The sequence below is a fragment of the Xenopus tropicalis genome, chromosome 2 (assembly GCF_000004195.4).
Source record: "Xenopus tropicalis strain Nigerian chromosome 2, UCB_Xtro_10.0, whole genome shotgun sequence".
NCBI classification, from domain to species: Eukaryota; Metazoa; Chordata; class Amphibia; order Anura; family Pipidae; genus Xenopus; species Xenopus tropicalis.
In genome coordinates this window covers 6,707,884-6,721,397 of record NC_030678.2, presented here as the reverse complement: position 1 = coordinate 6,721,397, position 13,514 = coordinate 6,707,884, and the positions used below count along the sequence as shown (strand labels likewise).

The window sequence follows — 13,514 nt, the reverse complement described above, 5'->3', positions numbered from 1 at the left end:
AAATGAAAATTCAATTACATAACATCAAAATGACATTTTAATTAAATAACATCTGAAGATTGCACCCATGTGAAATCCACCTCCCTCCACAGTTTAGCATTGTCCTTGTTAATGCTAATCTCTTTGAGACAGATGAAATACAGTTCCCTCAAGATTCTTTTAACTGTTGGATCAATAGTTCCATCCTCCCCCCCGAAAGATTTACTGCACCTCATTATCCACAAAAAGTATCTAATGACAGTGAAAATCACAAAAAAGGTCTCATTATCCAAAGGATGCTTTCCCCTTACCAGCCCATACGCCCTTTCCCCATATGTGTGCCGACAGAACCTTCCAATTTTCAAAACTGACAGGACTTCATTATACAGAGCCCGAGATACCGAGCACTCTAATAAAAAGTGATTTGTGGTCTCTTCCACTTGGCACCCCCAGGGGCAGAGCCTGTTTACCACACTCAGATAGCTCAGATTGCCCCTAAGGAAGAGTTTCCCCTGGAAAGCCAGCCAGGCGTTATCCAGGAACTTGCCCGGGAGCCTATGGCCATTCAGGAACTTCAGGCAAGTTTTCATCTGTTCAGTTGTACAGTCTTTCAGGACTGGGGCAGAGATAAAAAAGGAATTCAATACAGACTCATATAACTGCTTCCTGGTAAGATTCCCTATTGCCCCAAAGTCCAAATTCCACTTCTTTATCAGCTTTAAGCCTAAAACTAAATGCTGTGGAAAGTACCCCCCCCTAATCCGGACCCCCTTCACTCTACCGCCCTCCATCCAGTCTCTGATAAAAGGCGAAACCCAGGACCTGACACAGTTCTCCCACAGAGAACACGTCCTTTGGCCCAGATTCCCAAAATTAAATTTCAGGAAAATGGTGCCAAAGAACGCGATTGGACAAACCATCCCTAACCCCCCCTCTTTTCTCTGCAGGAAAGTGACCCCTCTTTTTACTGGGTTCAGTCTGCTCCCCCAGAGCATCTGAAAGAACAGACTGTAGAGCCGAGTAGAGAGAGATTCTGGCAGGGGAAACACATAGGCAACAAAAAGAAACAACGGGATCAGAAAAGTCTTGATCAAATTAACCCTTTCTCTATAGGTCAGCTTCCAAGATTTCCAGCGCTGAACTTTTGCCAAACCAGCATCCAGTTTTTCTTCCCAATTTAACAGACCATTATCATTCCTCCCGAATTTAACTCCCAAGATTTTTACCTGCTCTGGGGCTACTGGGAAATTACCAACCTGAAAAGCTGGTTCCCCTTCTAGAACCCAAAAAGCTTCCGACTTTTCCCGATTGACAGAGGAGCCAGAGGCCCCCGAGTAACTTCTGATGCAATCAGTGACCACTTCAACCTCCGCCTGCTTAGAAACGATCACTGACACATCATCCGCATAGGCAACAAACCTGAGGGGCTGCCCGCCGGGCACACAGACCCCCTCCAAGCCTTTCCTCTCCAGCATCCTCAGGAAGGGATCCAGAGCGAATACATAGAGAAGAGGACTCAGAGGGCAGCCCTGCCGCACCCCGGCCCCAACCTCAAAGTCTTCACCTTGCCAACCGTTAATCAATGGGAAGCTTTTTGCCCCTTCATACAAAACTTTAATCCAACTAATGAATCTGCCCGGGATGCCGTATTTAGACAAAACAGCCCATAGATAATCATGGTTAACATTATCAAAAGCTTTTGTCTGATCCAGAGACAACAGATACTTACCCCAACCATGAGCTTTGCATGACTCCAAGGCTTCCCTTATAGTAAGGATCGCCCCAAAGATGCTCCGCCCCTTCACCGTGCAGAACTGACAGGACGATAATAAAGTGCCTGAAAATAAAATTAACCGGGAAAAAAGGATCTTTGCCAGAATCTTTCTATCGGAGTTGAGAAGGGCAATCGGCCTCCAGTTCTCAATCCTCTCATCATCCTTCCCCTTTGACAGCAGAATCAGGGCAGAGCACCTCATTGATTCACACAACCCACTCCCCAGACATCCATTAAAGATCTTTGTTAACACCGGGACTAACAGCTCCTTAAAGGTCTTATAGAATTCTGCTGTAAGCCCATCAGGCCCAGGAGCTTTCTTGTTGTTTAACTTATCAATCGCACCCTCCACCTCCTCTTCCCCAATATCTGCTGTCAAAGGGGAGAAATCCAAATTAGCTGTATCAGGTCCTGGGGTCGCCCTTAAGAAGCTTTCAGTCCTTTCCCTCTCCAAAGCCTTACGTCTGAACAAGCCGGCATAGTACGACCTTACAACTCTGAGGATACCCTCCCTGGATTTCTGCAAACTTCCCTCAGAATCAATAAGGCCAGTCACCTGCTTTTTCTTAAAGGTCTCTCTACAGTTCTGGAAAGGGTCCGGGGAGTTTTTTGCCCCAAAATCCCTTTCCAGAACCATAGAGTCCTGGCGACTGTACTGATGCTGCTTCATCAGAGTTTTCAACTGGGCAATTTTCTCCCCCACCACCCCGGCCGAAATTAAGGTTTCCAACTTCTTTCTCAGAGACTGGTATGTTCTAGATCTTATACCCTCCCTTTTAACAGATAGTTTTGTGAAGAAGGTTCGGATTTCTTCTTTTGTACCCTCCCACCACTGTTGGATTGAATCAAAGAAGTCCAGCTTTGACCACTGGGCCTCAAAAAAACTCTTAAAAGAGCCATTCCTTGCAGCTTCCTTCAATGACTCAAATCCAAGTCTCCACAACCCTCTACCCCTTCTCGGGAGCTCTGACATCCCATATTTAAAGGAAACCATTAAATGGTCTGAAAAATCTACCAATGTTTCCTTTACATCTGAAAAAGTATCTCTCTCTTTAACAAAAACCAAATCTATGCGGCTACTACGGTTTGCACAAAAATAAGTATGGACACCCTTCCTCCCATTCCAGGTCGCCACATCCACCAGCCCCGCCTGCCTGATAATATTAGACAAAAAGGCCCCTTCATATTTATTATATTTACCTGTCCTGTCCCCCGGCTTCAGGACTTCATTAAAATCCCCAGCCAGAATGACAGGACAAGAAACACACAAAAAAGGTTTAATTTCGCCCAACAGTTCTTTCCTCTCTGCTATCGTATGTGGCCCATAAACATTAATCAGCCTAAACGTCTCACCCTGAAAATGAACATCTAGGAGTATACAGCGTCCTATTCTGATCTCCAAAAAACGTTTGATTTTAAGATCAAAATGACCTTTAAAAAGAATTCCCACCCCCCCTGCAGATTCCTCTGCAATAGACCAAAAAGAGGGTCCAAATTGCCATTCTCTTTTAGCATTAAATATTTCTGTCCTATCAGTTAACCTTGTTTCTTGTAAGAAAAGAACATCAAAATTAGATTTCCCTAAAAAATCATAAACTTCAGCCCTTGTTTTATGGTTCTTTATACTACACACATTGATAGTACAAAAATGAATCACTTGTTTTGACATTTTGGAGATTTAGCCAGCCTACCCTCCTTCCCCTCTCCAAATCTCTTATACTGAGGCTTCCCTAATCCACTTGAAGGGCCACCGTCTTTCTCAAAAAACCCATTCCCATCTATAGATTCCCTTTCCTCATCACTTTCTGTCCGACCTTTCCTTTTCTTCCCCTGATCCTCAGTTATCTCCATTTCTACATGGGAAGGGACCTGTTCTTCAATTTCACAATTCATTTCTTCTGTCACATGAGGCAAAGAAGCCTTGGATTTCCTTTTTCCCTTCTTCTTTTTCTGCTTCTTCCCTGTTTCTTTCCCATGCTCCCTCTCTTCATCCTCCAACCTGTTTAACTCTTCCTCTTCTTCCTCAGCCATATCCCCCCAAGATTTCCCATCAGGGAGTTCAAACCTATTAGAGGTTTCAATATTTGTTTGGAAAACCATCTTGCCTACCCTCTTCCTTGTTTTTCTTCCTACCTCCTCCCATCCTTCTTTCTCAACCTCCACTTCCCTTCTTATCCCTTCTCCCCCATCCTTCTCAATAGTCTGGGACAAAACTTCCCCACCTCCCTTCCTGTTAGTGATTTCCTCACATACACCCACCTCCACCCTGGGTACCTCCTCCTGAAAAAACTCTTTTTCGATTCTAGGGCATTTCTTTACAATATTGTGCCAGGCTTCTGGGCATTCCCGGTGCGTATGTCCCAAATCATTACAAAGGTTGCACCTTACCTTATTGCATTCCTTACTAACATGCCCCTGAGCCCCACATAATGCACAAACTTTGAGAGTGCAATCATTGGCCAGATGACGCTTTGAGCCACACTTGAAACACTGCTTGGGTTGTCCTGGATAAAAACAAACACCCCTCTCCTTTCCGATAAAGAAAGAGTTTGGGAGATGCTTAGTAACATTATTGGATACATCCAATCTCACTTGTACTTTCCATCCCACAATCCAGAAACCCTCCTCATTATATAACCTTGTCAGTGGCGCCAGGACCTTACATTGGCGCTTAAGCCAGACCAAAACATCTTCCGGGGGAATGGATTCATTTTTAAAAATGACAGTGACGTTCTTAACTTCTGGCTTTGAAACAGGTATGGCCCTGAAACCTTCCCACTCTGGGGATCTTCCCTTCTCCTGATAGAGACTCCAAAATCTATCCAAACCTTGTGGTAATTTAAAACTTACTTCAAATTCCACATCGGACACTGTTATGAAAGCATTAACATCAGAAGGTGTAAAACCCATTGACTCCTTTATCAAATTCCTGCAGATATACCTACTGCCTGGCATCTTTTCCTTCTCCCCATCCCATTTAATCTTAACTACATTTATCCTTTTAAACACAGGCCCATCAAAAAGAGTCTCTTGTTGTCTTGCAAAAAATCTTCTTTTTTCCCAAAACCCTTTACTTCCTTGATCCTCTCCCCCTGCATTTGACATTTCCATTGACTTAGTAGGATTTGCCACTTCATTTGCTTTACCCAAAACATCAGGAGTTACCAGCATATTATTCCCATTATCCACAGAACATGCAGAAACAATGGGGTTAGAAGGGTTAGAGGTAGGGGGGTTGGAGGTAGAGGGGTTAAGAGTGGATGGGTTAGAGGTAGGGGGGTTAGAGGTAGGGGGGGTACAGGTAGGGGGATTAGAGGTAGAAATAGAATCAGAGGGTTTAGGTACAGACATAACAGCAGATTGCCCTTTCCCTGTTCCCTCCTCCTCCCCCCTAAGCACAAAATCCATATACATTGCTTCAAATGATTTCCCCCCTTTACCAGCCTGTTGCATTTCATCAAAACGAGTTCTGTTTTTAAACACCTCTTCCCAGGGTTTAATTAACAGCATAGTTTGCTCAATTTCCCCATCAGCCTCCTCCAACTCTTTATTTATTATAGCAAGCTTTCTTATTCCTAAAGCTCTAGCTTCCCCTTTAGCAAACTTAATGTTAGCAATCCCCCTCTCAATATCCCTCTCCAAAGCTCTCTTTTTGTCTTTAAGAAAGTTCACAGTCCTTAGAGCTTTAGCAATCACCATAGGGTCAGGATTCTCTCCAGCAGCAAGTGCCTCGTTAGCACAATTAGTATCAGTCTCTTTACTCACAGCAGCAACAGTCTCTATACAGGCTGAAAATGTCTCTTTAGCAGCAGCACAAACAGTCTTTAAATCAGCAGAAATAACATTATTATCAGCAGCAGAAAGTGAGTCAGTAACAGTCAGTGGATCAGCAGGAATAGTGGCCCCACCAGTAGCAGGAGAAGCCACAGCAGCAGAATAAGACATTTTAGCTTTCGCTATAGTAGCAGTTGGATTCCCAGCAGTAACACAGTCCTTGCTCACCTGCCCAAAGCCCCCTTCCCCCACCTCCACTCCAGGCTCCTCTGCACAGTCCAAAGCCCCCTCTGCCACCGCCATAGCCAGATTCTCACAGGCGCAATTAGCAGCATTTTCAGCAGCCGCATCAGCATTATGAGTGCCCTCCGCAGGACACAACTCCCAGCATGCACTGCTAGCCTCCCGATGCTTTAGCTCCACACAGACAGGCCCCGCAGGCACATTGCTGGATCTCTCTGCTCTCCCAGCTGCCATTACTTCACTTGCACCAAACTCCCCGCTCCTCCCGGGGGTCTCAGGTTCCACACTGTCACCCCCCAACAGGTTACTGGAGGAGAATTGCGCAGGGGTCTCACACAACTGACTATTGGTGGCACTTTGAGGGGTTTCAGAGCCAGACATAGGGATGGGAGGCATACTCAGGGGGGGGGACATGCTTGTTTGTGGGTCAGGCTCATCAGGCAACAAAACTGGAGTTCTTTCCAAATCTTCTGATATTGTTTGTGAAAAGGATTCATTCATATCCTCCTCCTCCATGCTGCTTCCACTATCTTCCCTTCCTCCCACCTTCTTTCTCTTGGGCTTAGCTTTACTTACTTCACTTTCTGCCGCCATTTTCTGGCTTGAGCCTTTCCTTCCAGAAACAACAGCTTTCTTTTCATTCCTCACACGAAGAGAAAATCTTCTTTTCATTTTCCACAACAATAAAGAAAGTCAGTTTTTTGTTTTTCTTTTTAAGCCCCAAACCGGGAAACAAACAGCCCCCCAGACCCTTACAGGGCCTGGGGAAAGTTCACCTCACAGGAGCTCCCTCACAGCACCTCCACTCAGCACGAGAGTGTGGCTTACACTGAGGGATCAGATAGGATCTGTGCCACTGTGACAGAATGCTCTGTTATACAGATAGCTAGAATCTCAGCCATAAAGCAGGGCAGGACTGCTGCTTACAATGGGGGGGGGGATCAGATAGGATCTGTGCCACTGTGACAGAATGCTCTGTTATACAGATAGCTAGAATCTCAGCCATAAAGCAGGGCAGGACTGCTGCTTACAATGGGGGGATCAGATAGGATCTGTGCCACTGTGACAGAATGCTCTGTTATACAGATAGCTAGAATCTCAGCCATAAAGCAGGGCAGGACTGCTGCTTACAATGGGGGGATCAGATAGGATCTGTGCCACTGTGACAGAATGCTCTGTAGTTGTGTTCCTGACTCGCTTTCTCGGCTCTGCCTCTAGGCTGCGCTATAAGGGCTATTTTGGGGGAGTGACGGCGATGACCAGAGAGCAGTTTCAGAAGGTGAATGGCTATTCCAACAAATACTGGGGCTGGGGCGGAGAGGACGATGACCTGCGCCAGAGGTAGGTGTGTCGGTAACTGAGCAGCGTTGGCACAGAATTGTGGGGATTTGGGAGGCGGTTGGCAGGAAGCCGAGGGCAATTAAAGTTTACAACAATGGTAATTACTGTACGGAACAAAGGCAAACAGAACAAGAGACAGAGACAGATGGGTTCCTGGAATCAATGTTCTATTATCTGCTATTATATTTATTACAGCAACTCTCTGCCAGTTGGCACTGCCCATTTAGTTGCGTATGTTGTACAGCCAATCACAGCGCTGCTTGCTGGTGTTAAACTGATGCATTATAGGTAGGGCTGCAGTGGCCTCAGGGGAGCAGCTTTCACCCCAAAATGGCCAGAGGTATCCAGACCCATCTGCCCAAACCAAAGGGGGTTAATATGTAGTTGCCCCTCCCTTTGCTGCTATAACTGCCCCTGCCCTTCTGTGAAGGTTCCCACTAGATGGTGGAACAGTGTTGCTGGGAGTTGCTCCCATTCAGCCACAAGGGCATTAGTGAGGTTGGGCACTGATATTGGGGATCAGGCTCACAGTCGGGGGTCCATCCCACAGGGGGTCAGTTGGGTTGCCCCTCCCTTTGCTGCTATAACTGCCCCTGCTCTTCTGGGAAGGTTCCCACTAGATGGTGGAACAGTGTTGCTGGGAGTTGCTCCCATTCAGCCACAAGGGCATTAGTGAGGTTGGGCAGTGATGTTGGGGATCAGGCTCACAGTCGGGGTTCCATCCCACAGGGGGTCAGTTGGGTTGCCCCTCCATTTGCTGCTATAACTGCCCCTTCCCTTCTGGGAAGGTTCCCACTAGATGTTGGAACAGGGTTGCTGGGAGTTGTTCCTATTCAGCCACAAGAGCATTAGTGAGGTTGGGCAGTGATGTTGGGGATCAGACTCACAGTCGGGGTTCCATCCCACAGGGGTTCAGTTGGGTTGAGGTCAGGGCTCTCTGCATCTCAGCAAACCCATTCAGTAGGTCCTGTCTGTATGCATGGGGGGGGGGGGGCATCTTAGAGCAACCCCCCGGCATTAGCCAGTCCCCAGCTAGCCAGCCCAGGCTTTATCACTGACGGCAGCTCATTATAGTAGTAAATCCCATCTGAAGCAACTGGTGGCCCCAGAGCTGATGGTTTCTCCCGCCCGACTTGCCCAAAATGCTTTCTTTTTCTAGGGTTGTGGTTCAAAAGATGACGGTGGTCCGACCCCCGGCCGAGGTTGCCAGATACACCATGATATTCCACACGCGTGACAGCGGCAACGAGGTGAACAGCCAAAGGTTGGTGTTTTACTCCTGTTCTCTCTAAAGGGCAACAAGACCCCCAGGCAGCGAAACGGCCCCGGGCAACAACGTAAATCCTCATATCCCGAGTCCTTTTGTAAAACTCGATTATTAATGTCATCCGTTTCCGGGATCCTGGCAACAAGTGACATTTTTCGGTGGTAGGAGGTCACACGGGGAGAAAAATGTTGCTGGAACTTTCCCTTTGATGTGTCCTGTGGCAGCAAATTGCCCTTTGTGACCAGGGTTTTTCCACCCTCGTTCTCCGTAATCGTTAATCAGGTGTCATTAAAGTGCAGCTCGTTTCCACCAATGAGAGAGAGACGTGGGGTTTTATCTTATTGCCGTCATTAATCCCAATTAGTTTGCACTCTTTCAATATATTTATCTAGGAAGTCTATTGAACAAGCTGCTCGGACTCCATTTTGTCAGTGCTATTACTGGGCAGCCAAGGGAGCCTGAACAGCTTGTTAGATAGACTTCTTACAAAAATATATTTAGTTCATATGAAATTTGTGACGATCAATCAGTCATTGAGTTGTTACCCCAAATGCTTGCACCCCAAAATGGCAGCTAGGCCTATGACAACTGAATGGAGGCTGAAACTGGTAGAGTCCAAAGGGGATCCAACTGCTTAGTTGCCTTCCCTAAAAGGGGTTGTGCAGTAGGTTTGGCGCCTCTTCATGGGCCTCTTAAGGTGGCCATATGGGCTTATCTGCCTGTGTATGGGCACGAACAATGGACCTACCCGACCAACATCAGGCCTGAAATCGGGCAGGTTTGATATTTCCGTCAGACCGGGGATTGCATCGGCACATTGATGTGGTCCCCGAACCGACAATGCCTATACCCGCTGTTCTAATTCGATTATTTGGCCCCAGGACCAAACAACCGAATTAGCCCAATATCATCCCCGCGTAGGTGGGGATGTAAGTGTATGTCCACCTTTAGTGGCCCATGATGTGGAGGCGGGACCAAAAGGGACAGGCCTATGATGGCTGTGGGGGTGGAGCTGCTACACCATTGGGCAAAGGAGAGGGAGAATCAGCTAAAAGGCAGTGCAGAAGTGTTATTGGGCAGGATGGAGGGGGAGTGGGGGGCAGAATCAGGGTGTATCAGGGGCAGAAAGGAGGCTGAATAAATCAGGATTACAAATTACTGGCAAGTATATCACTGGTAATTTTGTAATACCAGGCCTGGCTGAAGTACCGCCTGGGTGGCGACTGTATCCGCACCAGATCCAGTTCCTGGCTTCTTGGACAGCAACCCCATAGCCAGTAGCATGGGCACTGGGAGCGATCTGGTTCAGGCTACAAGTAGGTGATCTCTGTCTGTCCATAGCTACAAACCCGATCTGCTGTAGGGAAAAATGGCGTCCGCCAACCCTGACCCGCAACTCTGCAGAATCTCCAGAAGGCAACCAACCCAAACGCAGCCTGATCTGATGTTCTAGTCAGCGGGAGATAAAGGCAAAAGTTACTCATGCAGGAAGTGCCTTGTGTCGCTTTTCTGCTCATTTCTATTGCTTTGGGATAGAACTGAGCAGAAAAGCGTCAGGAGGTGTCGCCTCAACTAGTAACTTAAGCTGGGAAGAATGGCAAAGGGAACTCCTGTTCCAACTCCAAGATATTAGCAGGAGAGTATAGTACTATTCTAATCCCCGTCTCCCTTACACAGGATGAAACTGTTGGACAAAGTATCCCGAGTGTGGCGGAAGGACGGGCTGAATTCTTGCTCCTACAAGTTGCTCTCCGTCGAACACGAACAACTGTACGTTAATTTCACAGCAGAAGTTGGGCGACCGGAGATCTAAATGAACATCAGGAGGAATATAGAGGTTCTGAGCCGAGGCTCCCCTTAGCCACGGCCAACCCTCAACATCTAAAAAATGACCCTTAAGGGCGACACAGGTCCTAAGGCTTCTCCAGAAGAACCGAAAACGTTAAAATAAGAAGGGGACCAATATCAGGCTGAACTTTCCTTCGCACAGCCGCCATATTTTTGAATTTTGCACATAAGCAGAAGGGTTTCTTGTACCGAAACAAACAACCCTTAGCATCTACTAACATTCCAGTAATGGAGCTCCCAGTTTTGTACCACCACACTGTACCTTCTCTGTAGAGTAAATCTGGTGCTAAAACCACTCAGCTGCTAGAAGTGCCGCTCCCACCGTGGCAAATACCTTGTCTGTATCTCGTTCCAAGAGATATAGGCTCTGGGGGGCGTGCCCAAAGCTGGTGATCAGAAGGACTTGCTAATCGGAGTAGATCTATGATGGTAACCATATTCTCTTTAGCCTCAGGTCAGGGCTAAGGCTATAGCACCTTAGGAGTCGGTAAAACATGGATGGCTAAAGAATATGTTGATGAGTAGATCTAAGAGCGTGACCAACTTTTCTTTAGTCTAGACTTGTAGACCAAGGAATATAGGACCTAAACCTGGATATCTGAAGAGCAAGTTGATAAGTAGAGTAGGTCTGTGAGGGTAACCACAATGGTGACCAGCTTCCCTTTAGCTTAGACTTGTAGTTTACCGCTCCTCAACATGGTTAGGTCATTTGACATGAAGGTACATTGATGATAGAATAAGGTCGACCAAAGCCTGAGGAGCTTGAAGAACCTGGATAGCTGAAGAACTAGTTGATAAGTAGATCTGTGAGGGTAACCACAATGGCAATCAACTTCTCTCTGGCTTAGACTTGTAGTTTACCGCTCCTCAACGTAGTTAGGTCATTTGACTTGAAGGTACATTGATGATAGAATAAGGTCGACCAAAGCCTGAGGAGCTTGAAGAACAAGTTGATAAGTAGAGTAGATCTGTGAGGGTAACCACAATGGTGACCAGCTTCTCTCTGGCTTAGACTTGTAGGTTACCGCTCCTCAACATGGGTAGGTTATTTGACATGAAGGTACATTGATGATAGAATAAGGTCGACCAAAGCCTGAGGAGCTTGAAGAACCTGGATATCTGAAGAACAAGCTAATAAGTAGAGTAGATCTGTGAGGGTAACCACAATGGCGACCAGCTTTTCTCTGGCTTAGACTTGTAGTTTAACGCTCCTCAACATGATTAGGTTATTTGTCTTGAAGGTACATTGATGATAGAATAAGGTCGACCAAAGCCTGAGGAGCTTGCAAAACCTGGATATCTGAATAACTAGTTGATAAGTAGAGTAGATCTGTGAGGGTAACCACAATGGTGACCAGCTGCTCTCTGGTTTAGACTTGTAGTTTACCGCTCCTCAACATGGTTAGGTCATTTGACATGAAGGTACATTGATGATAGAATGAGGTCGACCAAAGCCTGAGGAGCTTGAAGAATCTGGATTTTACAAGTTGATAAGTAGAATAGATCTGAGAGGGTAACCACAGTGGCCTGGACTTGTAGTTAATAACTACTTAGTTTAGAGTAACAAAACATAGATAATTGTATACACCAATATGTAGAGTAAATCTGAGAGGGTGACCAAGTTCTCTGTGTCCTGAACTTGTAGTTTACAACTCCTTAGGTCAGGACTAGGGATGTAGGACCAGAGGCTTCTGCAAAACAAGAATAGGTTGATAAATAGAAGTAGCTTGGAGAGGGTAACCACTATGGTGAACGACTGCAGTCAGCAGCCCATAGTCAGCTTACAGCTCCTCAACACAGGTCAGTTGACCTGAAGGTACGTCGATGATAGAATAAGGCAAACCTATGGATATAGGACACGAGGAACTTGCAAAACTGGATATCTGAAGAACATTCTAATAACCAGAGAAGGTCTGTGAGGGCAACCACAATGGTAACCAACTTCTCTTTGATCTTTTCCGATTGTAGTGGTTTGCAATACAACTCCTCAACATGATTAGTTCAAGTAACTGGTACGATGACGATGGACTAAGGACCTACAGATCTCCTCATAGGAAAATAATTAGACACCTTAACGATAAAGGGCACAATGGTGGGATGTGAAGTCTACTGCTGGTTTACGGACGATGTCTGTTCTCAATGGAAAGTCTTCTGTGGGTGGGATTCACAATCCTGGACAATGTGATCGCCCTCCATAACTGCACACAAATTTGCACCTTTTGCAGTAACCCCAACGTTCTGCCTGTGACTTTCCAGGTTGCCCATTACCAGGGCAGCTATAGTTGACGTTTGGGCGTGATTTCTGAGCATCGCTTGAATAAAGGGGATACAGGAGGTACCTTATGGGGTACAACGTACCGCCCCCGTATTTGCCATTCATGTAAACGACCACCATTGGGTATGAATTTCACACTCGCTGCATTTAGAAGCTCCAATAGTATTTTTATGATTAAGATGAATTATATTTTTTAGGGGGGGTTGTAGGCTTGAGTATTTGAGTATACTTGGGGTCAATCGGGGAGAATATCCTTAGTGACGTCCCATTCATTCCTTATTGGTTGCTCCCAGATTGTGTGTGTAGTACGATCCTGACTCTGATTTCGGTTATTTTTTGAGCAAAGGTCAGTTGGTTTATTGGCCCCATAAAGTTTCAGGAAGATATGGAAGAGTCAGGCCGGGACATTCAGGGGCACGAATCCAACCCCCTGGGTGCCCGAGTTATCTGCCATAGGGTGACTTCAGTTGGCCTAAGCCACCAGCAATCTTAATGGCCTTAACGAGGTTGGTCCTTGAGCTCCATCCCCTGGAACGTTCCCTTTGATCAAAAAGCTGACACTGTGACTTTAAAGGAACAGTAACACCAAAAAATGAAAGAACTTTAAAGTAATAAAAATATAATGCACTGTTGCCCTGCACTGGTAAAACTGGTGTGTTTGCTACAGTAACACTACTATAATTTATATAATAAGCTGCTGTGTAGCCACGGGGGCAGCCATTCAAGCTGGAAAAAAGGAGAAAAGGCACAGGTTACATAGCAGATAACAGATAAGTTCTGTAGAATACAATAGTGTTTTATCTGTTATCTGCTATGTACCTGTGCCTTTTCTCCTTTGAATGGCTGCCCCCGTGGCTACATAGCAGCTTATTTATATAAATTATAGTAGACTTTCTGAAGTAAACACACAACTTTTACCAGTGCAGGGCAGCAGCACATTATATTTTAGTTACTTTTATACACTTTCATTTTTTGGTGTTACTGTTCCTTTAATAGACCGGCACTTTATTCTT

General features: G+C 46.0%; 1 protein-coding gene across 2 annotated transcripts in view; it reads left to right on the top strand.

The window, feature by feature from the left end:
* Positions 1-11,905, top strand: part of b4galt4 (UDP-Gal:betaGlcNAc beta 1,4- galactosyltransferase, polypeptide 4) — a 30,056-nt gene extending 18,151 nt beyond the window's left edge. For both annotated transcript variants that reach the window (XM_012958137.3, XM_004912273.4), the window contains 3 exons: positions 6,989-7,111; positions 8,271-8,375; positions 10,056-11,905. In XM_012958137.3, the coding sequence (XP_012813591.1) occupies positions 6,989-7,111; positions 8,271-8,375; positions 10,056-10,191 (364 nt within the window). In that variant the 3' untranslated portion in view covers positions 10,192-11,905. The remainder of the gene's footprint in view (positions 1-6,988; positions 7,112-8,270; positions 8,376-10,055) is intronic.
* Positions 11,906-13,514: the final 1,609 nt, after the last annotated feature.